The sequence below is a fragment of the Cervus elaphus genome, chromosome 26 (assembly GCF_910594005.1).
Source record: "Cervus elaphus chromosome 26, mCerEla1.1, whole genome shotgun sequence".
Classification (NCBI taxonomy): Eukaryota; Metazoa; Chordata; class Mammalia; order Artiodactyla; family Cervidae; genus Cervus; species Cervus elaphus.
The window spans coordinates 27,688,838-27,716,292 of record NC_057840.1 but is presented as its reverse complement, the minus strand read 5'-3'; the positions used below and the strand labels follow the sequence as shown (position 1 = coordinate 27,716,292).

Here is a 27,455-nt window from a genome sequence, read left to right as displayed (position 1 = left end):
AGATTAAATGTGGGTCAGGTCACACACTTTGCTGCAGATATAATATTTTACTCTTCCTGTCTTATTCAGGTGTGAAAGGTTTATCTGAAGAATGTCTGAACAAGGTGCTTATAATGAAATGAAACCTATGATAGTGCTTAATTTTTCTGAAGACTACTACTATTTTAATACTTAAAGAAAAAAGCTATGGTCTTAGTATCAGATTTTTATTTTCATAAATGAGTAGAAACCACTGTCTGAGTTTTGGAGCAAAACCATTTGCCAACTTGGGTAGCACTGCAGCAGGCAAGCTGGATGATTAAGTTCAGTTTATAAATTATTCACTCAGCTCAGAATCTTCAATAATAACCAAATATTTATCCAGTATTTCAAAGACCACGTGGAAAGTGTGAGCATTTTTTAAAACTATAGATTGAAATGTTAATAATGGCTATCTGTGAATGGGAGATATTTGCATGATTTTCCAGTCTTTTCTGTTTCTTATGGTGTTTAAATTTTTTCACACAGATTATGCTATTTTCATAATTGGCAAATGTAATTTAGAACTTTTGATTGTCAACTTTTCAAAATTAGAATAATATGCAATTATTAGTTATAAACATAATTCACATTGTAAGTATTACATTTATTTTAATGTCAGTGATTAGTTAGCAGACTAATATGAACGTTTATGGCTAGTAAGTTAATAAGAATATTCCTAAATATCAGATTTACATGTAGAGCACTGATCTACATTTTAAAAATGAAGTATATCTCAAAATACACATGTTCATTAACAGTCACAGTTTCATTACCTTTCTGCTGAGTCTGCGTTTAAGTTCCATTTTTGCTTCTTGCTCTTCTTCTTCATTCTTTTCTGTTTATTAATTGGGTGGGACAGGGAAGGAAAGGCATGAAGATTTAGTTACTCTAAAAGATAATATAATCAGAAAAATAGATCAGGCCAGTTATTTGACTTTACATTGATCAAAAATTCCACCAACATCTTTAAAAAGCTGTTCAAGATTCTGCAGAAAGATTGATCATTAATTTATAGACATATTATTTTTTTCCTTATAGCATTGGTTTATTTACTAACAGTAAACCTTTTTGCTTCCTGATTTCTTGTTTTATTCTGAAAAAACCCCAATAATGCCCATACTCTGGTGAAAGCCTCTCACTGTTGATCATCTCATAGGCTTATAAGAACAATCTATCTGAATTCAGATAAAAATTTATTACTGGATCTGGCCTTCATGTGAAAATCTGAATCACATCAAAAGAATAAATTAAAACCATCTGATGCATGTCTGAGTTGCTGATTTCCATTCAAATCCAAGCAAAATACTTGAATTTTTTGCTTTGATTTCCATAGAAGCAGAATGTAATCATTTCTTTGGATTTTGCTTTCAAACCAGAATGTTCTGAATGGGGTTATGGTGTTCGGTTGATGTGGATGATTTATTTTCTTGTGACTCTAACTTTCCAAAGTCTTCTCTTTATCCAGTGCTTCACCAAGTAGTACAATTTAATGGCCAACTCAAATGAATGCTGTCCAACAGATGGGATTAAGAAAAAAATGTCCAGAACTTTAAAAGAAATAAACACTGCTCAGGATTTAATGCTTGCTACTTGATGAACTTCTCTTGGTTGCTTCCTGAAGCTCATTATTTGTTTGGTAAGTGAGCACAGATTTTTGGATACCAACGTTTATGAAAGATTATCTTTTAGAAAGTGCCGTAATGAATTCTACTGAAGGAAAGTCACACTTAGTATAAAGGCTCAACCAAAGAACTGAAAAAGTCTCTTCTACAATTTAAAAAATTCAAATAGACTTTACTGTTAAGACTGTTTTTACTGTGAATATAATATCAGTATTCAATATTTGCAACATTTGTATTTGCTTGCTGAGCATGCTAAATTCTCTATTAATTTTCCTTATTTGGACAAGGAAAAGTTTTGACATTCTTCTGAAATACTAGTTTTAATTCATAAGAAAGAGGACAATCTGTCTGGTTATTTAGACAGAGAGAACATAAACTGAAATCACCTTGTAAGACAAGAAATGACTAGTTAGTATGTTTTCATTAAGTGTCTGTGAGAGCCAAATAAAATTTGATTATAATTCAGATTTTTTCTGAAAATACTGTAGGTTTTTCTAATTGCTTCACAAAATATATATCCTTTGATATCCTTAAAATACATTCTTAGAGTCAAATACTTTATATGAGTTGGATAAGGCATGTGGGTTGTAAACTACTTGTGAGACAAACACCAAACTCGTGGTTGATGTGATTCAAATGAGGGCTTTACAAGGTTAGGCATTTGATGATTTTAAGAAAAAAAATCATTAAAACCTTTTTAGTCATTCTTTCTACACAATGATTATGCTACAGTTTTCAAAAGTACTTTTCAAAGACAAAATACTGGATATCTAATATGACTCAAAGCTAACAAATGCCCTAATTTTCATGAAATATATAAAATTTCATTTCCTTGAAGAGACTATTACCTAATTTTGCCCTATGAAGCACACTGCACGTCTAGGTGTCAGCCAGTGATATTTTTTAAAAAAGAAGGGCCAACTGTAGTTAATTAAATACACAGGACTTTATATACCAATTGGGAATTCCTTTCTAACATCAGGAACTGACTTCCTTACATTTCCCATTATTGAAATTATGTTTCTAAAGAAATTAGAGGGAGAGGGTGAGATGTGGAAGAAGGCTAATGTGACTCTTCCTCTGAATGTGTTAAATAGTCATTGTTAAATCTTTTACTAAGAGTCAAAATTAAACCTTAAACTCAGTTTGAAAAAATTCACCAAGTTTCTAGAAATTAAAAAAAAAATTGGGAGGGGGGGTTGGGATGGGGAATACATGTAAATCCATGGCTCATTCATGTCAATGTATGACAAAAACCACTACAATATTGTAAAGTAATTAGCCTCCAACTAATAAAAATAAATGGAAAGAAAAATTATTAGAGGGTTCATTATAAAGTAGGATGTAAATCTGTCATTTTAAACAGACTGGAAGAATGCTCATGAAGGAAGCTGCTGGCTCACTGACAAACCTTGCCCTCAGTAGCTCATCAGAGTAGAAAGGGGCAGATGTCAGAACAGCCACAGAAAGCGCGTGCCATAAACACACCAACAATACATGCAACTGAACAGCAGTGTGCACTGCAGGAAACCAGCCCTCCAAGTGCTGCCCAGAACCTCATATGGATGAGCTGAAAGGAGAAACAGAAAAGCAGTGAAGTACCAGCAACTGGAGTGTGAGCATACTCTTCACCAACTCAGACAAGATGGGTTCAAAAAGAGCTAAACATTCTTTTGTGAGATTGTTTTCACTTTGTGCTGTTTTACATGTTTATATATGGGTTTTGTTAACAAATGAGAATGCAGAAATAAACCTACTTTGAAATACATCCAAAAACAAAATGACTCCATAGATGGATAGATGTGTGACAAAGTAAGATGTTAATGGTAGAATATGGATAGTAGATACACAGATATTACTGTAAAATTGTTTCAACTTTTCTGTATGCTTAAAAAATTTCATAACAAAATGCCGGGGAAAAACACATGTAGAACTCAGTGACTTAACACATGTTTTTTCTATGGAAGATTTAGCTGGAATTATAGTCATAACTAAATAGTATAAGAAGATCTGAATATTTTATCCCTACCCTGTCCAAGGTGTCCCATGAACATCTCTTTTCCTGATAAGTAAAAGGTGACCTTTTAAGCACCATAAGTTGCTTTCTATTTTAACAATATTAAGAAACTAGTACTAAAATCTAACTTAAATATATGTATATTAAAAAAAACCCTAGATGCACTAAAATAAGAAAGAGATCAAATTAGGTGTGATACTGGGCACGATACTAAGAAATAAAATTTGTCCTGTGGTCTCCGATTAAAGCCATCAGTGTTGTGTGCCATTTGATTCATGTTTATGAAACTAGTGACAGGCTTGGATTTGAGAACTGTTGAATGTTTTATGCTGTGAATTAGTTTCCTAATCTGTCAAGAAAGGATGACCCAGTTGAGTATGTATCCTTAAAAACCACACCACACACACACTTCTTCAAATAGACAGTCATATTTCTTTTGAACAAAAAGCTGTAGATGAAACAAACAAGAGCAGTCTGCATGGAAGAACATAAACATGACCCGACTGATGAGTAAAAAGTAAAGTCAAGGAAAGTAGAGGGGGAAAGAGAATGGGAAAATGAAGCCATCCGGTTCCCTGGGACTGCTCAGAAGAATGTTCTGGGCGACCTCCACCAGTTCTCTTTTCTGCTTCCCTTGGCCATACAATATTGTGTCAGGGGATCATAAGCCATTTATCAGCCTCTATAGACTGGAAACGTGTCTTTTGTTTCCAGAATAAGCATGCATAGACAAACTAAGAAGGAAGTTAAAAAAAGTGGGCTGGAGTCAAATCTGAAGTTGACTTTGGCGTTTCACTCTTTCCTGAACCTCCAGGAAAATGGAGTATAAACGCCAAGACAGCACTTAAGATCAATGTGTGATAAATTTCTAGATCTATGAAACAGTTCCTCAAATAACCAAACACCAATGTGGTCTGGCACAGTCTGTCTCCCAGGAACAGAAAAGAATTACCCAGAATTCACTCTTTAGTTTTTTCCTAGGTATTGCATCAGGCAGCCAATAAGACATACTCTGTGTTTTGGGAGCTTATGGACTACATTTGAGCTTATCTACAATTTAATTCAATCAATATTTCCCAGGAACCTATTATCAAAAGCCGTTAAGTCTTTTTGGTTTAGGTTTGTTGTCAAAATTAGTCGTTGCTTTCATTCTTCTTGCTCAGAAAGCTAAACACAATTTTTTTTTTCTTATCTAGCCGTGACTTTTTCCATCTCCAAACTTGGTCCTCTACACACTGATGGTCACTTAAGTCCTTGGGTTCCATTTCAGTTATGCTCACAGCCAGAAAGAAACCTTCCCAAGGAAAGAACCCATAGACAGTCTTCATAGTTGGGTTTTCTTAGCAAAAGCAACTGTAGAATACATACACTGTTAAAAAATCTTTCTTTTCCTTTGGGAAAGAAAACAACTCATTTGAAGAATGGGGATCATCCAGACAGGCCAACTTGACTCTAAAAGCCTGGTTGAAAAAGATTTCCCACACACTGGCGACTCATTACTATTACAGTACTCTCTGGAGTTCTGCCCAGCCCTACTCTTTGATATTTCATACAATAAAAAGCTCTTTTGAAACTGGGCTAATAATATATAAAACTACAGCTAGGCTCAATTTAAAAATATCCATTACTTAACTCACTGTGGTTAGTAACCACATCGATCCACTACAGCAGGACAAGCTGCTTCTATTTGTTTTATAGCTTCAACATATGAACTCCAGTAACGTAAATACGACCAGACTGATGAGTAAAAAGTGAAGTCAAAGAAAATAAAGGGGGAAAGAGAATGGGAAAATGAAGTAGGAAAATGAATGGAGAACTCCTTAGGAGCTGAGAAATTATAAATAACTCAGGAGGGAAATAAGTGTTATCATAACAAAGGAAAATGAAATGGATTGAAAAATTCCTTTTCCCAAAATTCTGTGTTAAATGGAGTCATTTGTTAAACCTGGCAACAAACTGTATTATTAATAATAATATAGGAACGTTTGATTTATTTCCTTGTGGATTCTTAGGCCTTTTCTTTGACATTTAGTAGCAAGCACACTAAAGCGTTTTCTTCTATTTAGTATCTGGGTGAAAGAATACGTGGAATATATTTCATGCTTTTTAAAAACAAATGTCACAACCACAATTGCTGTGGGGGATATCAGGCTTCAAGCCATAAAATTAAATTCAAACTTCAAGAAATTATTTTTAAAATGACAAAGAAATAATTGTATTAAAATGTGATCTAAATGGGTCATTTCAATCGTTTGTGAATAAATGTAGTAAGGTTCCCTGTTGATAAATGGACAGTCTCTAGAGGGAGCTTGTTCATGGTTACACAAGGAATTCACTGTGTAGTACATGATACTCACGCTTCAGGATATTTCTCTGTTCTAATTCTTCAGTGGTGGGCCTCTGGCTAAGTCTCCTGTGATGACAAAACATACAAGCCAGGTTACAAACAAGGTCCCCTTAGCGGGAGATGCAAAATAAAGCAATAAGCAAAGCTTCTTTATGTTTTGAGAAACAAAAATCCATTTTAAAACTATTTATTTACTTGGTTGTGTCAGCTCTTAGTTGTGGCACATGGGATGTTAATTTAGTCATGGCGGATTTTTTTTTTTTTTTTGCTGTGGCGTGCAGGCTTAGCTGCTCCACAGTATGTGGGATCTTAGTTCCCTGACCAAGGATTGAACAAGTCCCCTCACTGCAAGGCAGATTTTTTACCAGTGGATCACCAGAAACGTTACACAAAAATCCATTTTTAAGCCTACAAAATAAAAGCCGCCTTGCATTACTTTGGAGACTAGAGATTGTGGCTAAGACTGCTAACTACACATCCTCCCTTCCTTTGTCTGGAAGCAGAACTCCCAGAGTTTTAGCTAAACACACAACTATAAATTTCTGCCTCCCCAGTGGCAAGCTACAGTCATGTGACTGAGCTCTTGTGATTTGGGATGTGAGCAGAAGTGGTGTTTGTAACGTCTGCTTTTTACCCTTAAAATGACTGGGAGTGTATTCCTTTCTCTCTCTTTCCTTCTTCCACAGGCCAGCACTTGAACATGGCCATGTGAGCCAGCTCGGATTATACAGATGAGGATATCATGGAGACGGAAGAGCAACAAGACGAAGGAACCCGGGAACCTGTGTGACTGCCAGGAGCTGCGTACCCCACCCACACTGGACAGCCCACCTCCTTCCACGCTGTGATGTGAAAAAGAAACAAACCCCGAAAGTGTCTTGCTTGGACCACGGCACGTTTTGGTCTCTGTTAAGGGGCTTCCTCGGTGGTTCAGATGGTAAAGAATCTGCCTACAGTGCAGGAGACTCGGTCAGGAAGATGCCCTGGAGAAGGAAGTCGCTACCCACTCCAGTGTTTCTGCCTGGGAAATCCCATGGACAGAGGAGCCTGGCAGGCTATGGTCCAAAGAGTCACAGAGTCGGACGTGACTGAGTAACTAACAGTTTCTTTCAGAGCAGCTTAGCCTGTACCCTAATTAACATACAGATCATTAGAATCTAAGAAAAGCCTGCTGCTCAAGAGTTCATATCAACTCATGACATGCTCAATCTATATTGTACAGTGTTTTCAGGAAAACACTGCTTTGGGATCTCAAATAAATTTACAATGCATATAAAGTTATCTTAGGTTACATAAGCCCTTCCCATCTGCCTTCGAGAAAAGCCAGGCTCAGTTGGGATTAGTACCTAACCATTTATACACAAGAGCTCAATGGCCTTATATCCCTTGGTCTTGGTCTTACTTACATTATTAATTTGTTGTTAATCACTGACAAAAACTTCCTCGGGATATAGACTGAATTTGTGCAAATTAAATTAGTATACATGAAAGGCAATCTTAATACAAGATGGTGTCAACTCTGTTTATGGCTGTATAGAAATGGTGTGAAGAATTAAAATCAATGATATTTTGAATAGCTCATTCAAAAGTTTAACATTAATCTTCATTAGAGCTATCCTGAAATTCACTTAATATGTGAGCCCACAGAAAGCCCCAGTGAACATCTATGCCAGCCAAATTTTGTGCCATTCATGTATCTTATATTACATCTCTGTACTATATTATCCTCCAAAGACACTGTTCTTCTTTTGCTTATGGACTATCTTTATCTGGAATGCCCTTCTCTCCCTCTTCACCTACTGAAATCTCATAAATTATTAAAGGCTCCTGGTTCTTGATCCCTCTAGAATGGTTCTAAATAAATTATGAAAGTGAAAAAGTAAAAGCTAGTCACACAGTCGTGTCCGACTCTTTGTGATACGGCGGACTGTGGCCCGCCAGGCTCCTCTGTCCATGGAATTCTCCAGGCAAGAGTACCGGAGTGGGTTGCCATTTCCTTCTCCATGGGATCTTCCCGACCCATGGATTGAATCTGGGTTTCCTGCATTGCAGGCAGATTATTTACCTACTGTGCTACTAGGGAATCCCCCGCAAAAGTGAAAGTTGCTCTTGTTGTGTCTGACTCTTTGTGATAGTCCATGGAATTCTCCAGGCCTGAATACTGGAATGGGCAGCCTTTCCCTTTTCCAGGGGATCTTCTCAACCCAGGGATTGAACCCAGGTCTCCCACATTACAGAGTCTTTACCAGCTGAGCCACAAGAGAAGCCCAAGAATACTGGAGTGGGTAGCCTATCCCTTCTCCAGGGGATCTTCCCAACCCAGGAATCGAACTGGGGTCTCCTGCATTGTATGTGGATTCTTTACCAACTGAGCTATGAGAGCAGCCCCACATAAATTATACATCTATTAAACATCTATTAAAGAACTTATCGTTATTATAAAGATAATAATCACTGTGTACGGTGACAGCAGCCATGAAATCAGAAGACGATTGCTCCTTGGCAGGAAAGCTATGACAAAACCTAGGCAGTGTGTTGAAAAGCAGAGACATTACTCTGCCAGCAAAGGTCCATATAGTGAAGGTTACAGTCTTCCCAGTGGTCATATATGGTTGTGAGAGCTGGACCATAAAGAAGGCAGAATGCCAAAGAATCGATGCCTTAGAACTATGGTGCTGGAGAAGATCCTGCAAGTCCCTTGGACCGCAAGGAGATCAAACCAGTCAATCTTAAGGGAAATCAACCCTAACTACTCTTTGGAAGAACTGATGCTGAAGCTGAAGCTCCAGTATTTTGGTCGTCTGATGCGAACAGTCAACTCACTGGAAAAGTCCCTGATGCTGGGAAAGATTGAGGGCAGAAGGAAAAGAGGGTGTCAGAGTATGAGATGGCTGGATGGCAACACTGGCACAATGGGCATGAACTTGGGCAAACTTCAGGAGATGATGGGGTCAGGGAGGGCTGGTGTGCTGCAGTCCACGGGGCTGCAAAGAGTCGGACACGACTGGGCAACTGAACAACATGGTTGTTTCATGGTGTCAGCTTCTCACAATGTTCTTCATCAGTCCCTGTCTTGGAGTGTTTGGGGTTTGTTTTAATTTCTTATTGCTATAAATACCCTTGAAATAAATATCTTTGTAAAATACAGTGGTTTTTTTTTTTCTCCCCCTGTTGGATTATTTCCTTCTTGTATAACCTTCCAGATAGTATTATCATGTAAAGAAATACTGCTTTAGAATGATTTTCTCATTTTAAGTCGCTCTTCAGAAACACTGAACTAGAGCAAGGTAGTCTTTCCTGTCTATTTTTTCATAAAGTTGCTGACATTGGGTTTAATGTTTAAAAGTGTTTTACCGATGTAAGGGATACATAATAATTTAAATTAATTAAAAATACTTAATTGTATTAAGTGCTCGCTAGGATCCACGGCTTCGGTGTACCGTCTGTTTTACCAGCATAAGTGCTGGGCTTGGCCTCAATCTGTGAAACAGATAATGGCTTCTGGAACGTTCATGGCCAACCCTGCAGGTACACCACAGTCACAGAAATCTCCGACACCCAAGCCAGGGAGGACTTCTCTCCTACCTCCAAATCTTGTTCTGGTGGTTCAGACTGTTCCCTTCTCCCTAACTGATAGAACCTGTTTTTTAATGCAGCATGAGGGACGGTAGCAAAATAATACTTAAATAAAAGCTTATATCGATAATAAAAAGGAGAGCTTCAGCACTCACGTCTATTAAAACTGCCCGTTACGCATATACGTGGCATCTGGAAAAATAGTACAGATGAGTCTATTTCCAGGGCAGGAATAGAGATGCAGATGTAGAGAACAGACATGTGGACACAGGAGGAGAAGGGGAGGGTGGGACGAGTTGGGAGACCAGGATATATACACTAATATGTGTAAAATAGCTAGTGGGAATCTGCTCTATAGCACGGGGAGCTCAGATTGGTGCTGTGATGACCTAGAGGGGTGGGACGGGGGGAATGGAGTGGAAAGAAGGTCCAAGAGGGAGGGGATATATGTATTCATAGGGCTGGTTCACTTTATTGTACAGCAGAAACCAACAGAACATTGCAAAGCAATTATAAAATAAATAAACTCCAATACAATACCTCCAATAAATAACTCCAATAAAAATAATAATTAAAAAAACCCCTGCCAATTACATGGGCTCCCAAAGACACAAGTGGCAAAGTAGACATCCTACAATGGCTAAAAGCAGGAAGTGCAGTCAGAGACCATTTATTTGGAGTAAAAAGTGGGAAGTTTTCATTTAGGGGCTATGGTTCCCCGACTTGGATGTAATTGGCCACTGACACTAACTAATGTTTCTATCGTCTCACAGCCCCCAGGGCAGAACCTTGCGGCAATCTCAGGAATGTTAGGGAGTCCGTGAATCAGACCAGGAGATGGGCAAGCTATGGGTGGCAGGTCAAATGTGGCCTGTTGCCTGTTTTGGTGAAGAACGTTTTCTTGGAATGTAGCCGCACTCATCCGTTTCTGCATTGTTTATGGCTGCTTCCATGCTACCACAGCAGAGTCCAGCAGCTGCAACAGGGACTGTCTGGCCAACAAAGCCTAAAATATTCACTAACTGGTCCTTTATAGAAAGAGCCTGTCCCTACTTGGATCAGGCTTTGGCGACCTCAAAGCCAACTGGCTAGATGGACCAATAAGCAGGTGCTTTGGACTTCCTCGGTGGTTCAGTGGTTAAGACCCCAAGCTTCCACTGCAGGAGGCATGGGTTTGATCCCTGGTTAGGGAACTAAGATCCCACATGTTACAGGGCATGGCCCAAAAAAATAAAAAAATAAAAACCAGTATATATATATTTTTTTTAATAAAGGCAGGCTCATTGAGTGATTTACCATCGAAGACCAACTTTAAAAGATCAGAGAGGCCAAGTATGCCCTTCCGGGAGGAATTCACGGTGATCTCAGTTAGGAAGGGAACTGCAGGAGAGGGAAAAGCAAGAACTCATCAGCACTCTTCCCAAACGTCAGCAATTACCTGACGAGCTTGGTTCCAATCTGCTGTCGGATTTCCTGCCTCTCTTCTTCAGATGTGCGCTGCAAGATGTTTTTGTCCTCTAATTCCTTCTTAGATGGTCTGTTGCCAAGTTTGATAGCAAGTGTGTCCCTTCGTCGTATCTTGCTTGCCAAAGCACCTGAGGATTAGAAAAAGCAGAAGCGCAGAGAAAGGCTTTTAACAAGTGGCCCTCAGGTTACACACGGCAGAGGCTTTTTAAACAGAGCCAGACCAAATTCTTTATCCACATACAAGAGCAGAATTGCAATTAACCTAAAGTAAAAAAAAAAGTTTCACGTTAGATGCAATTCATGTTGAAAAACTGTTTGTTTTTTAATGTTCTGAAAAATGTTGGGAAACTGAAAAAACCTGCAACTATCACCTCATCATATATGGACAGTGATGATGAATGAAGTTGCTCAGTCGCGTCTGACTCTTTGAATCCCATGGACTGCAGCCTACCAGGCTCCTCTGTCCATGGAACCCGATAGTGGTATCTGAAGTTTATTCTGCTGAGACGGCATATCATGGAAATTACTGAATACATAATACCTTTTTCTTCTCTTTTTCAAGTCTTAAAAACCTAGCCTCCTTGCTTATTTTGTATAATATATCTTTGTCTTCTCTTTTCCTCCCTTCACTCAGAAAACCACACCAAAAGAAGTCTATCTTCGATGTACACATGTGTGCTAAGTCACTTCAGTTGTCTCTGCCTCTGTGAACCCGTGGATTGTAGCCTGCTAGGCTCCTCTGTCCATGGGATTCTGGAGTGGGTTGGCATTTCCTCCTCCAGGGATCTTCCTGACTCAGGGATTGAACCTGTATCTATGTCTCCTTCACTGGTAGGTGGGTTCTCTACCACTAGCACCACCTGGGAGGCCCCTATCTTCCATACCGATGTTTTAATCCTAAATTACCCAAGAATCCCTGATATTTCATAGAGGATAATAAACACCAAAGGATGACAATGATTTTTGCTGTTGCCTGATTTTACTGTTGTTCAATAATGATCTTTTTTATTGTTCAGTACAAACTAGAAGGAATTTGACGAACTACTATTTAATCATGAATATATTAATGTTTCCATAAACTGTAAATTCCATACTGAATCCCTCCCAAGTCATCCTTCTCAGAAGCTTTTTTAAAGAATAGCATCCTTCCAGTTGCCTAAGTTATATGTAAATGGTTGGCCTTGTCCACTTTACTATCATTCCTTCTTAGAAAGCATACCATTTTATTATTATAGCTGAGTGACTGCTTTTAGTTCTTAAAAGGTATTAGTCATTCTTGACTCACTCCTCATTTTAAACCACAGTATAAAAGTGAGTGAAATTCTCAAACACCTCCCATGGGTAATCCAGTGAATATCCATTGATGCTCCTTATTCAAGAAAGGTCCCAGGGTAGAAGGGTCCTCTCTGACCAACCCAAAAAAGGCCTCTGTTGACTGACTTTTTAGACAAGTTCAAACAGGCATACTGGCCTCACAGACTGTCTCCCTCACCCCTCTGCCCTGTGGAATCATCTTTCAGAAAGGTCTGTCATCTACACCTTACCTTCAGAAGATACACACTTCTAATCTGAGAAAGGCAGATGAGGGGAAAGAAAACATCAGGTGTCTGGTTCCTGATGACCCTTTTGTTTTTTCAGAATGCACCTGCTTCTGTCCACCATGGACTTCCCTCCCTCCCTCCCTCTTGAAAAGTCTTACTTTCTCCACTGCCGTCCTCGTCCTCATCCTCTTCATCATCGTCATCATCGGTGTACAAGATAGGTCCGTCAGAGTCGGAGTCATTGGCCTGGTATTCCCTTTGGCCTTCGTCCTCTGAGGCACTGAAGGACTCTGAAGACTCTCCCATCAGCCCGGGAGTCAGGAGCTGAGGCGCTGCCTTCCCCAGCTCGTCTTTGGTTGTGAAGCTGTGAAAGGCACAGACATGGGGGTGGTGTGAAGCTCAGAGCAACCCTCGAGGGTGATGCCAACACGTGAGACAGAGCTCTAGTTTCATAAGCATCCTCGGGGCTGTGAAAGGAGAAAGCAACCAGCCAGCTAAACTCGCTGAAACAGCACAACAGTACTGCATTCCTTAATTCTCAAGGCTTTAGAGTCTTATCTGGCAAATGAAAAGGATTGACCAGGTAGTGACCAATACATTTAATACATGGATACTGTAAAATTCTATTTTGAAAATGTATTTTTCCCTAGTCATAGGGAGGTTCAGTGGAAAGAACAATGAGCCAGAAGCGCTTGGATATTTGACTTTGTACTTTTTCTTGAACCTATAACTCTGACTCATCCTTCTTGGTCTAGATTAAAGCCTCAACTCCCCAAGGAATCTTTCACTGCCCCTCAAACAAGCTCCTTGCCTCCCTCTCTCTGCTCCCATGGTGACCTGAAGACCATCCCACTTAGCACATGCATCTCAGTCTGTCTCCCCAACCCTGCAAAGTTCCTCGACAAGGAGGAGGACTCTTGTTTTGCAGCCCAGCACCTAGAAGGGTCCTGCCACAGAAAAGTACATCTTCTTCAACTGCTATGTGAATTAATCCTATTTTTTCATCACAGCCAGTGTACTAACAGTCAAAAATTATGTATCTTCTCTTTGCTTCATTTTCTCCCTTTATAAAACTGCCATATTATATGATATTACTATTATCATAAGATTATATTAATAATACAAGACGGAAAATGTGAAAACTAAGTGGCCTCTCTAGAAGAAAGATGATATGTAAGGACGCAGTGAGTTTCTATTATTTAGCTTGGTAAAAGTTTCTGACTTAAAGTTACTATAAACATACAAAGCTTGCCAATTTCACAGACTAGAATTTTAAAAATACTTTACATCAGAAACAATGCAATCTTCATTTTAAGATACAAAAGCTCCCCACACTGCTTTCTGATATAAATAGAAGAATCCAAATTTGGATGTCACATTTCTGAACGACCATTTAGTGCAAAACATGTGCTTTGGGCTCACACGGCAAAAAAAAAAAATTTTTTTAAATAGTTGTTTGAATGATAAAAACTGGTCAACTTTGTCAGACTCTAAGGTACTGAACATTCCACTTTGTGGTTGATAAGCCTGAAATACTCAATTTTAAACTTATTAGGAAAATCCAACAGCCAAAAATTCTTGTTTTCAAATGAGGAAATATGGAATTTCCTCTTTAATTGCCTAAAATACATAAAGTATAAAATTTACCACTTTAACCATTCTGACGTAGTTAGTTCAGTGGCATTAAGTCTATTTATACTGTTGTGCAACTGTCACCACCATCCATCTCCAGAATTTTTCATCTTCCCAAACATAAACTCTGTACCCATTAAACAGTAAGAGTCCATTCCTCCTCCTTTAACTCATGGCAACCACCACTTTACCTTCTGTCTCTACAGATTTGACTGTCTTTGGTGCTTCCTTATTTTATTTTTTTGGTGCTTCTTTAAGTGCAATTATGCAACACTTGTCCTTTTGTGTCTGACTTATACTCACTTTGGATGTCTTAAAAGTTCCTGCATGTTGTAGCATGTGTCAGAATTTCCTTCCTTTTCAAAGCTGCATAGTATTCCATCATCTGTATATGTCACATTTTGTTCATCAACTCATCATTCTGTGGACGTGTGGGTTGTTTCTACCTCCTGGTTGTTGTGAATAACGCAGCTATGGATGTGCACGTGTGCTCAGCCGCTCAGTCACGTCTGACTCTTTTCGAGCCCATGGACTGTAGCCCACCAGGCTCCTCTGTCCATGGGATTTTCCAGGCAAAAATACTGGAGTGGGTTGCCATTACCTACTCCAGGGGATCTTCCCACATCTATGGACATTGGTGTATAAATATCTGTTTGAGTACCTGCTTTCAAATTTTTTGGTTATATGCACAGAAGCGGGCTTCTCCGGTGACTTGCCAGCAAAGAATCCACCTTCAGTGCAAGAGAGGTGAATTTGAGCCCTGAGTCAGCAAGATCCCCTGCAGGAGGGCACAGCAACCCACTCCAGTATCCTTGCCTGGACAATCCCATGGAAAGAGGAGCCTGGCAGGCTACAGTCCATAGGGCTGCAAAGAGTCAGACCCAACTGAAGTGACCAAGCACACGTACACGGAAGTAGAATTGCGGAATCATACGGTAATCTTATGTTTAATTTTCTGAGAAACTACCACGTTGCTTCCAAAGTATGAAATCTCACTCTAAATATGAGAAGATTTATTTTATGGAAAAATTTTTTCACAGTCTGGATTTCTAGTGTACTGCCACTGGAGGCCATTCTTGCTTGAAGAGTCTGCCAGTGTGGGTGACTGAAGCACATTAAAAAGATATGCCAACTATTAACACATTCTGAGGAGCAGAACAAAGCTATCTCAGGAATGAGTCCTAGTATTTGTTCATATCACTGTTCATTAATTTATCATGATACTGATTATTATTTTAATCTCATCATTTGCATTTTATAATGCGTTGCAGTTTTTAAAGACTTCTGCCTGTATTGACAACCTAACCATTGTTCTAGAGCAGTAGTCCCCAACTTTTTTGGCACCAGGGACCAATTTCAAAGAAGACAGTTCTTCTGTGAATTGAAGTGGGGGATGGTTTCGGTTTCACCTGCTGCTCACCTCCTGCTGTGTGGCCTGGTTCCTAACGGGCATGGGCCTGTGTGGAGGGGAGACCTATGTTCTATAGTATAAGGATGGCAGGTAATGTGTAGTTCATGGAACCCAAGAATGCCATGAAAGAGTTGCCCAAACAAGGTAGCAAGTCCAGTCTACAACCCAGATTCAAAAGTCTATCAAATGTTATGTTATTAAGATTCACAGTCTACCTATCAAATGTGATGTTATATTTTAATTCATACCTAATAATGTTTTATGTTGATATATTATATACTATATTTAATTTAATATTAAATACTTTACTCTAAATTTTTATCAATCAACTCATGACTTGGCTCTTAATTTATTCCTACATATCTTGGGCACCCTGTACAATACAGTGAACTCTATAAATGTTTCTGGATAAAAGAGTCAAATCTCATTTGGATATGGGCTTCAAATGGATGTATTAGTTTCTGCTTTACATTACACCAGAATTATCCACTACTAACGAACCTACCAACAAACAGAAATCTACCAAATAGTTACTAGCCTGCACTATGTGAATAAAAGTAGGTGTTTTTACACAGGGCCACTTGTCGTCTTTAAAGTGTTCACATTTACATTCCCAACAAAAGCCTCTTCATAAAATGACAGAATTTTCACACATTCGTTGACTAAACATAACTGAGGGAGAGTTCTAAGTAGAGCACGAGACGAAGAGCCAGAAATTCTAATTCACATCTCCACTTAAAAACGGAAGAAAGCATTTGGAAGGAAATTTGAGAGACTACTTATTCCAAGCTCATTAACTCAAAAGCAAACACAAACTGTCCCTGTGGGATGAACTGTAATTTAAATTTTTAATTTTGAAGAATGTACAGAGGAGAAAATCTCCATGCCCTCTTCTAGGAAAGCATTATAGTGACCCTGACTGACAGGAAACCCTATTATAAATACCTCGTTGTCTAATGATGTTCTCAGCTCACTCCCTCTGATCACAGTCCCAGTGGAAATGGAGCAGAGATGCTCACCTCTCTTCTCTGTCAATCCTCCAAGTACTCAGGCTGAAGACAGATATTAAGCCTCCAGCATGAAGCTTAGCACTGTATAGTGCCCTTCCTAAAATGATTCTGCTAGTGAGCTGGACAGAATCAGGTCACCTTTGGAAATGCTTTCTCAGTGCCTGAGACTATCTGAGGAATTATTTTATATTTTATATCTTGTTCTTTAATATACTGAATAGTGAATCCATGTATTTGATCTTCTTCCCTAATTATTTTGGTAAAAGCTAATCTTGTTTTTTTGTTTTTGTTTTTTTTAAATATTTTCTTTTTGGCCATGCACCATGGCATGTAGGATCTTAGTTCCCTGACTAGGGATCAAACCCACAGCCCCTGTTATGGAAGGGCAGAGTCTTAACCACTGGACTGCCATGGAAGCCCAGGTAAAAACTAATCTTAATTATAATGTCTTGTCCACATTTTTATCTTTGGTGCTTTGTACATTGCCTGGCACGTAGAAGGCAAGCAAAAAATATATGGTCGAATGACTGTTCTGTTCTAAAGACTGGAATTGATGCTGATGTTAGCAAACACTAATAATTAAAAGACACCTGCTCTGGGCTGGAAGTATTCAGGACACCAAAAGCATTCAATTCAATATATCCTTTTTCGTATCATTTGTTAAAATATCGAAAAAAATAATTTGTACATTAATATTTATTTATCTCCCCTTGGCTTTCCTTTGAATGATAGTACTCAAAATAATAGAAACAAACACAAAAGGACCTGCAAAAGAAGTAGAAGCAAGTGTTTGGAAACTTATGAAATTCCATAGTCATGTATGGATGCGAGAGTTGGGCCAGAAAGAAGGCTGAGCACCAAAGAATTGATGCTTTCAAATTGTGGTGCCGGAGAAGATTCCTGAGAGACCCTTTGACAGCAAGGAGATCAAATCAGTCAACACTAAAAGAAATCGACTCTTGAGTATTCGTTGGAAGGACTGATGCTGAAGCTGAAGCTCCAGTACTTGGCCACCTGATGTGAAGAGCTGACTCATTGGAAAAGACCCTGATTCTGGAAAAGACTGAGGGTAGGAGGAGAAGCGGGCAATAGGGGAAGAGACAGTTGGATGGCATCACCGACTCAATGGACATGAGTGTGACCAATCTCTGGGAGATAGTGAAGGACAGGGAAGCCTGGTATGCTGCGGTCCATGGGTCACAAGGAGTCGGACATGACTGACAGACTGAACAGCAACAGAGGAATGAATCTGATGTGCGGCTCTGGGTTTGCATCTTGTCACTTCCTACCTGGGTGATCGTGCGCAATCTCTCTTATCTCTTTTGGCATCAGTTTTTTTCATATATTACACAGAAATATTTCAGGAGAAACTGATGTGAATTAAATAACTGGCAGTTCCTGACATCAAATAAGTATTCAATAGATGAAGGTCAATATTATTAGCAATTAAATAATTAAAGTTGATACTTGAATCTCTTGATCCAAATCAACTTAATTAATGCACTATTTTTTTTAAGTATAACATGACAAAGATTTATTTTGAAAGGGGAAATAGTAAATTAAACAAAGAGTGAATTTGGATTTTATTCTTAGAAGAGACTGGATTTAAGAGCTCCAAGGCTTTCCCAGATAGAATCGGCAATAACATCTACTATACTCTGTCAGTCTTCTCCTCACACTCAAGGGACAGGAGAGCTTACAAGTCTTATTGATCTTTACGCATAAAATTTATAGGACTTTGTGAGTGATTAGATCTGGAAAGCAGAGGAGAATGAGCACCCTAGGACGAATTCTGGCTTGGGAAACTGGATGATAACATGCCTATGTCATACCAGATTTTGTACTGGTTGCTACAGATAAGAAGTAAATAAGACACAGTGGTTAGTTCTGTCCCATGTTGTTGTTCATGTTTAGTTGCTAAGTCATGTCTGACTATTGTGACCCCATGGACTGTAGCCTGCCAGGCTCCTCTAAACATGGGATTGTCCAAGCAAGAATACTGGAGTAGATTGACATTTTCTACTCCAAGGGGTCGTCCCAACCCCGGGCTCAAACTTGCATCTCCTGTATTGGCATGTGTGCATGCTAAGTCACTTCAGTCGTGTCCGACTTTGTGACGCTATGGACTGTAGTCCACCAGGCTCCTCTGTCCACGGGATTCTCCAGGCAAGAATACTGGAGTGGGTTGCCATGCCCTTTTCCAGGGGATCTTCCTGGAAGGCAGGTTCTTTACCACTGAGTCACCAGGGAAGCCCAGTTCTGCCTCATTCAGTTCAGTCGCTCAGTCATGTCCAACTCTTTGCGACCCCATGAATGGCAGCATGCCAGGCCTCCCTGTCCATCACTAACTCCCGGAGTTTACTCAAACTCATGTCCATCGAGTCAGTGATGCCATCCAGCCATCTCATCCTCTGTCGTCCCCTTCTCCTCCTGCCCCCAATCCCTCCCAGCATCAGGGTCTTTTCTAATGAGTCAATTCTTCGCATGAGGTGGCCAAAGTATTGAAGTTTCAGCTTCAGCACCAGTCCTTCCAATGAACACCCAGGACTGATCTCCGTTAGGATGGACTGGTTGGTTCTGCCTCATAGTTGGGGGAAAAAAAGCACTGTCAGAGTATATGTAACAGCCAGTCTTGTCTGGATGAATCTCAAAAGGCTTCAGAGAGGAGATAACACTTAAACTGGGTTGGGGATTGAGAAAGCAAGAAAGATAGTCACCCTAAGGTTGGAGGAAAAGGAGTTGGAAAAGAGTTCTTTTCTGATCCTCTTTATTTTCTTGGAGACGGAGAATTCTATGAAGATGAACTTGTGGAAATGAAGATGGTTTTCAGGAGTGGGTGGAGCAATCTGGACACAAGTGGTAAAGACCTAAAATAATCACTGTAAGGAAAGAGGAGGAAACTGTTCAGGAAAAAGAAAAAGGACCGCTGAGTAGTGATGAAGCAGACTCTAAACATCCTTGAAGCCACAGGTCTGAAGTCGATCTGTCAGTAGGACCATTGTCTCCAGTAGCCCCTGGCATTCCTGGGTCAGGGCTATGAAAAATCAAGACTCATGCACCCCAATGTTCACAGCAGCACTGTTTACAATAGCCAAGACAGGGGAACAACCTAAATGTCCATCCACAGATGAATGGATAAAGAAGACGTGGTAAACATACATTTATATACATGAGGGAATATCACTCAGTCACAAAAAGAATGAAATAATGCTATTTGCAGCAACGTGGATGGACCTAGAGATTATCAGGCTAAGTCAGATAAAGTCAAATATCCTATGATATCACTTATATATGGAATCTAAAAAAATGAAACTAATGAACTTATTTATAAAACAGAAATAGACTCACAGGCATAGAAAACAAACCTACGGTTACCAACAGGAACAGCAGGGGGAGGGAGGGATAAATTATGAGTTTGGGATTAACAGACAGACACTACCATATATAAAAGAGATGAACAACAAGGACCTATTTATACAGCACAGGGAATTATATTCAATATCTTTCAACGTTTAAGGGAAAAAAATCTGAGAAACAATGTATACATACACACACATACACATATATGAATCACTTTGCGGTACTCCTGAAACTAACACTGGAAATCAGCCGTAATTCAATTAGAAAAATAAATCGATGATTGGATTATAGGTGTGTTCACCTAACATTCACCAGATTACATTATAAAAGAAACCAAAGTAAGTTCCTTCCTTGCCAGTAGAGTGAGTTAGTGATCTTGAGTCCCAGTAACATGGACAGGATATGGGGTTTTTGCCCCGACTCACCATTTTGCATTTTCTCTGCTAACACTTGTGCCAGTGCCTGAGTGGAAAGTGGTTCTGTCTGTCGCGTCTTCAGTGCAGAGAAGCTGACCTGGATCTAAGGCAGGGAGGTCGGCTCCACTGCTGATCAGGACGACAGGGGTCTCCGAGGCAACAGTGCTCCGCTCCTCCAGGGGGAGAGAAGGGGCGGGGGTGGGAGGCGGTGGAGTCACCGGGGCCGGAGGGACTGCAGACTTGGGTTTGCCTGTGGTCTGCTCCTCGGCCCCAGGGACAGTCTGCTTGGCTGTGAGACTCTCCACCCCGGTCTCCGAAGGCTCCCCTTTAAGGTCAGATGTGCCAGAAGTGGTTGCCTCTGAGGACAGTCGAGACGGTGGCTGCTTGCCAGTTTTTTTCTTGCCCTTTGTGATTCCCACTGTCCCCATTTTGCTAGAAACTGTCTCCTTGGAGGCTTTGAGACGAGATGAGGTGGAGGAAGTAGATGGTGAAGCTGATGCTTTGGAGCCAGTTGTTTTTCTTGAATGAGAGGAACCAGCTGAAGCAGAGAGATTTCGCATTAAGAGTCCAAGAAAAGAACACATTTTAAACACAAATAACCCAGTTGCAATTGCCAATGACACTGTTCCCTTTAAACAATAAAACTTTGAATAAATGCATTAAGGAAAATAGGTAAATGACAACAATGGTCTTGTTTTCTGCCCCCTCCCTGCCCCCAACCTAGAAGGGAGCAAGGGATGCTTGAGGCCAAACCCTAAGGTACAAGGTCTTCTCCCTCCTCCAGTCTTTAGCTGAGCCAGCCAAAGGGCATGCCTCACCTCTCTGCCCTCTGGTCACCTGGAAAAGTCTCCGTATGCTCCAAGGAAGGGACATTATAGTGTGGAGAGGTACCAGCAGCTACCTGGGTGTAGTACAAGCTTACTCTCATCACAGACGATACACGTTCTATGATGCCTTTCTGGGAACACAGTAGCCCACACTCAGAAGAGGCTGGTGTATATACCACCTGCTCCTTTCTGGCCAAAAGCAAATTTACTCATCTTCCTGCTAAAAGAGCAAACTCCAAACCAGCTCTCCCCAGTGCTGAGAGAGAGCGCTTGCCACGCTGCCCTATCTCTTTATCTGCAGGGGTGATGGGGCAAAGGAAAAAAAAACACATGGCCGCATTGGAAAGACAAATCCCCTAAAACATCGAGGCAGAAAACAGTTTTCTTTTTTTTTAACCAAAAATGTGTACATGTGTAGTGTTTGAATGTAGTGGAGTATCATTCTCAGATCTTCTGAAACTACTTATGTTCCTAGAAGGATATCCTCATCAGAGGATAGCCAGGGTCATGACCATGGCCGTGGCATGTTGGTCGACTTCTGGATACCTTCAACCAAACCATTTTCAGGGAAAATAAAACTTAACCCTCTTTTTCTTTGTATCACAGAAATACATTTAAACTATTATTTCATGACCTTTATGATCTATGCATTTCCCATAATTGCTTCTTCTGTGAGAAGGCTGTACATTCCCTCTTTTTCCTGAGGGATCAAACTATCTTCCACAGAAAAATTAGAAAAACCTTGTTAGATTGTGGAGCCAACACACTCTGCATACAGATGTTATTTGTTGTAACTTACCTCTGTTTATAACTTTATTGAAGCCAATTGGGAGGGTCAGAAGAACAAATAAAGGAATAGACAATGAGATGTATGACTTTACCAACTCTGGTCTACCGAGAGAAGCTAGTCATACTGTGTGTAAAGATGCAGGCTTAAAACAAGTCTCTGTGGCTTGAGGGCTTTATTGTTTTAGATACCTGTACTTACAAGAATTCTCCTCCATGTCAGGGCTTGTCAATATTTCTTTGAAACAAACAATCTTCATTTACTTATGGGACAAACATATGAAGCACACTCCTGGAGTCTAGGTACATTTGAACTTTATCTTTCACAACCAAGATGCTAAAGACTTGCTGTCTGTCTAATCATGTTTAGTTAGGTCTTAGGTAAGCGGAACAGAATTTCTTCTACACATCAGTTCTACTTATTTTTTCTTTTAAAAAATTCTTTCTTTTCTAACAGCAAAATTAACTTCAGGCTTGCTTAAGAAAAAAGACAATTTTTAAGTCTAGTGTGCAAATTCACACCATGTTAATATATTTCTCTTTTGACCGTCTCCTAAAATGAGGATTTTGCTGAAGTGTTGCTCAAGTTACATTGAATTATGGCTGTGATTAAAAATGAAATGCTACCTCTTCTCAGTAAAATATTTCTGTTGTTAACACAGTGTAAAACAACGAGAAAGAAAAACATATGAGATGTTACTTTACTAGCAAAGCAGGTGAATGTGCTAACCGGTATCTGGGGATCTAGAGGACTAACTAACTTAGTAACACAGGAAGAATCTGAACCAACAGTTTTTGAAACAGTGTAAAACGTCTGACTAAAAATTGGGAGTTAATTTGAAATAACTTTCCCGAAACGTCAACATTATTCAAATAAAGCGAAGTTACCAAGCAGAAAGTTCCAGATGGTTACAAATGGAATATGAGTAGGATTCAGGAGCATGACCAACATTCGATAAAAGAATCTTCACATGCTGGGCTTGGTAGACTTCAAGGCAATCTTGTTTCTCTGTGATAACCCTGAGAACGGCAAGCCTCTTGTTCACACTGAGGGCCAGTTGGGCCTCTTTTAATACAGTGGATAACATGACTATACTTTGCTCTTAGGAACATCCAGAGTTAACAAATTAGTCTTCAAATAAAATACCTGGAAATAACTCAAAATCTCTCCTGCAGTAAGAGAGAGGACAAGCCAAGTCTATCATGAGCTGCTGCTCTGCGGGGCCTGGGGAGGTGGGTCTTCATGCCCAGGAACGGGCTGAGAGTCTGGGGCTTCTCTTCAGGAAATAAATCAGCAACAGCCTCACTTGAAGCATTTGTCCTGGGGCGTGCTAGGCAGGCTGGGTGACACACAGCGACGCCAACAGGAGCGGACGCTGATGGGTGATGGCAGCTGGTCCCTGAGAAAATGGCCTGTAGGCCCCAGAGGCTCAGCATTCTGAGATGTTCATTTCAGAGCTTATTGGAAGAGACCCAGACAAGCAAGGTCAAAGGTCAACAAGAGGAACTCTGGGAGAGAGGAACCTATTTACAATGCGTTCTGTTATACTGTCACCTAAGCCATTCTTTGAACCTGAGCATCATGGGTATAAATTACCAAGGGGAAAGATCAACACCAAGGCATATCGTGGTAGTTGATTTTGAGAAAGTGGCTGCTGATTTTAAGGAGAATAAGGTTTGCTAGGCACAGCAGACCTTCTAGCACGGACAATTTTTAGGCATGTGATGGGAAAAAGCCGCTCAGCATATATATTTGGATTAATATCCTTTTAAAAGCTGGATGACAGGGGAGGCTAACTCATTCCACTTCACTAGAATGGCGACTCCACTTTGCATTAAGCACATCTGACGTGGAAGGGAAAGCTGGACACACATGACATGAAGTGACGGAATCACCCAAACATCCTCTGGTGATCTGCAGCGGCAGCTTACAACCGCACCTCTTGTGACACGTTGAAGTTTATGGGGTCAGGAAGCGGACACTGAGCATGTAACATCCAACTCTGCCGAGCAGCTGGGACTCCAGTAGAGAGTGGGGGCGGGGTGGAGCAACTAGGTGATGTGAGCCCTTTCTCATTAGAAAGATGACTCTAAGATTTAAGACATTAAGATCCAGCAAATATGTCAAAGAGGTGTCATGTTTTAATGTGCAAACTTAAGATGTTTTGAAAGAAAAAACTCAAGCCAAAGAGCCAAACTCAAACAGGCAGGCCAGTCGATATTTGCATAATGTCAGATCATGCATGCTAAGTCACTTCAGTCAGGTCCAACTCTTTGTTGACCCTGTGGAGCCTGCCGAGCTCCCGTCCATGGGATTCTCCAGACAAGAATACTGGAGTGGGTTGCTATGCCCTCCTTGAGGGGATCTTTCCGACCCAGGGATCAAACCCGCCTCTCTTATGTCTCTGGCATTGGCATGCGGGTCCTTTGCTACTAGAGCCACCCTGAGAAGCCACTAATGTCAGATCATATCATGGCTACTCATCAGGCATACAAGGATACTCCCTGTATCCTTCTACTGGGTTTTGCACGGACAGTGGAGACTCAGGAAGAAAGACATCTATTCACCCTAAACCTAATGAGGTGAACAGATCCACTTGGTAGAGACAGCAACAAAAGACTCTCCAGGGCATTCTCTGTGTTACAACTGAATCCGCCGGTGTTACATCCAAAGACATCAGACACCAAAAAGACTATTATTCCTAGAAGCAGCAGTGAACCCACCCCAGAGCCAAGCACCCTAGACTCAGCCCCACGGAGGGCATACTCACCGGCCTCTCGGGTTGCATTTCGGCTTGCTGGCTTGGGTGGTGGGACGGGGACCTGCTTACCAGGAGCCTTGGTGTTTTTTTTAATAGGAGGCACTTCGTCACCCTTGGGGCTGGCCCCGGCAGCGGCCCCTTTTGGAGGCACAGGTGTTTTTTTGGGCTTAGGTTTGGGTTTAGGCTTAGGAAGAGCTGCAGGAGGTGGAGCAGGAGTTGCCGGTGTTTCAGAGTGGTTTTCAGGGTTCTCTACAAATGAGAAAGTGAACAAAAGCAGACCGATACAGACACACACCGTACAGATAGAAGGAGCAAGACGCAGAGAGACAGTGATACAAATATGTGGCTGCTTAGCCCCCGGGAACCAGCGGGGCTTCTGCACCAGAGAGACTGAAGGTTGGGGTAAAGGAGAGCCGAGGCTGAACACCAAACCAGGGTGTGTTCTCCAGGCCCCTCATCACTCCTGTGGCAAAACAGAGTTGCAGAAGTGACTGTGATGAGGTTCAGGGTGAGTGTAAATGTCCACCATCAGGGGCTGACTCCTGGATGGGGGGTTGCTCGACGATGATGTGGGTGTGAGTGCTAAACTTTTAACCAAACTGAAGGGCCTGAGGAGTGGCAGATCAGTGCATTACACACACCGCCACGGGGTGAGGGCTGACTGCACGTCAACAGCTGGACTCAAGGTGACCCTCCACTGAGGGGCTTTCCAGGAGAACGATCCCCAACAACTTGAAAGGGATGTGTGCCCTGTATCTGTCTCACTGTGGTCAAAAAAATCAATTATTTTCTAAGCGAAGGGAGACTCTCTAGAATCTGGTACAGGAAGCACGATGCACTGCAGAATAAACCATTTTCTGCTATTAAAATCTTCTCAAGTTCTCTCAGTGTACTAGGGAAGCTTCCTGTTTTACCCTAACTTTCGCTGACCTTTTCAAACAGTGGTAGTGGAGGGTGCAGAATCCAAAAGAAAAAGAAACCACCAAACTTGTTCTGTCATGTAAACACAAGTAACAAGTTTGAAAAGATAAAGGTTAAAATTCATTAAAGAAAAAAAAAATCACACCTACAAATAAAAGCCTCATGTAAGATTTTGTATAACTAGAGGAGTATTAGTCTGTCATTTTAAAACGTGGAGATGCTGAATGTTCATTCATATTTTCATATCCTTATCTTTTCTCATCGTGACTAATTAAAATTAAAGTGCAGTTTGGGTCCAAAGAGCTAAGCAGCATTTCTTTAAAAGTGGAGCACAACAGAAAATGTAAGACAGTGTTAAGACAAGACTAAGCCTTTACTGAAGATGTTGTTCTGTTATTAAATGACCAAGAAAGGATTTTAATATTGGAATGCATCTTATTTTATTCTCTCTTTCGTTTCATTTCTCACCCCAGTGTGTGTGAAGTGGGGACTCCTCCCCTCTTTTCCACATCCCCATCAATCCATGTATAACTACCGTACAAGTGATTTAAATTGCAGTGTAATTAATGGATAAAACTTTTCTTTTACCTTTCCTCAGCCATGAAACCCACCCGTCACAACGGCCCACATGGAGCCCTCCTGCATCTGAACTTAACTGTACACATAGTCTGAGCTCCTCAGTCAACATTTATCAGAGGCTCCTTTGTGTGTGTGCCTTTCTGTTTATACATCTTGACTCCTCAACCAAGCTGCTGAGAGTCTTTAACACAGGAATGGCTCTCCTAACCCACCTGGTCTGAACCCAAAAATCAGTGCACCACCAAGTGTTAGTCAGGGCTGAGAAAGAGATGAGGTGACAGTCACTGAAAACATCTTACTTTAATGTAAAACTTACAAATACACATTGTTAGTCTTTTGCTTCAGGGTAGAGGACTGTTCTTTCAATACATCTTTGTACCTTTAGCCTCCTGCTTGATACAATGCATGGAGATCCAGCCTTATAAAAGCACCATCCAGGCTGAGAACCAAAAACAATGATCTGCACATTTGGTACCTTAATTATCTCTTGCTCTAACCCTCACATCTCTTATTCTCTGCCTTTATGCCATATTTCTGGGGGGTCTTTTTTAGATCTGCCTAAAGGCTTTTAAATTCTAAAGTTATCCAGCAACTGGGTTTGGGAAGGAGATGGTTCACTCTATGACAGTTGGGAATCAAGAATGTACTCACTACACAAAACTTCTGGCCACTCTTGGAGAAGCACAGTCCATCCTCCTTCCTCTGTAAGTTCTATCAATTATCTGCGTGTGTTTGCCATATGGCCAATGTTTATATTTATTCTGCGGTGACTCCTAATGTGTGCATGTGTGTGTGTGTGTATGCATGCGGACGCATGCAAACAGTATGCTTTTCTGACTAAATTATGACCTCCTTTTTTCTGAAATTTTATATCCCATCAAGCATGATGCTTGAAACATTATGTCTATTCAGTGAATGTGACTGATCAGTTGATAGATGTTAACACACACATCAGTAGGGAGCAAACTCTTGTATCTGGGAGATAATGAACGTAAGTCAAGAGGTATTTTTTACTATTACCATATGATCTGAAGCAAAGACAGATGGCAGAGAGGAGTATAATGTTTTCAAGAGGAGGTTAAGAAAGGGCTGCCTATGCACTCTGACTTGAAGAGGATACTACCTGTCACAATGGTCTGGAGGCGAGTGGCTGACCACTA

At 40.6% G+C, this 27,455-nt stretch overlaps 1 protein-coding gene across 5 annotated transcripts in view; it reads right to left on the bottom strand.

Moving 5' to 3' along the window:
- Positions 1-27,455, bottom strand: part of PHACTR2 (phosphatase and actin regulator 2) — a 291,523-nt gene that overhangs the window by 29,725 nt on the left and 234,343 nt on the right. For 3 of the 5 annotated variants that reach the window (XM_043887982.1, XM_043887981.1, XM_043887983.1), the window contains 5 exons: positions 20,430-20,958; positions 12,750-12,955; positions 11,022-11,178; positions 6,018-6,073; positions 795-856 (listed from right to left, as the gene is read on the bottom strand). In XM_043887982.1, the coding sequence (XP_043743917.1) occupies positions 795-856; positions 6,018-6,073; positions 11,022-11,178; positions 12,750-12,955; positions 20,430-20,958 (1,010 nt within the window). Of the gene's footprint in view, positions 1-794; positions 857-6,017; positions 6,074-11,021; positions 11,179-12,749; positions 12,956-20,429; positions 20,959-24,804; positions 25,045-27,455 lie in introns of all 5 variants that reach the window. The other 2 variants (XM_043887979.1, XM_043887980.1) reach the window with 1 other exon arrangement.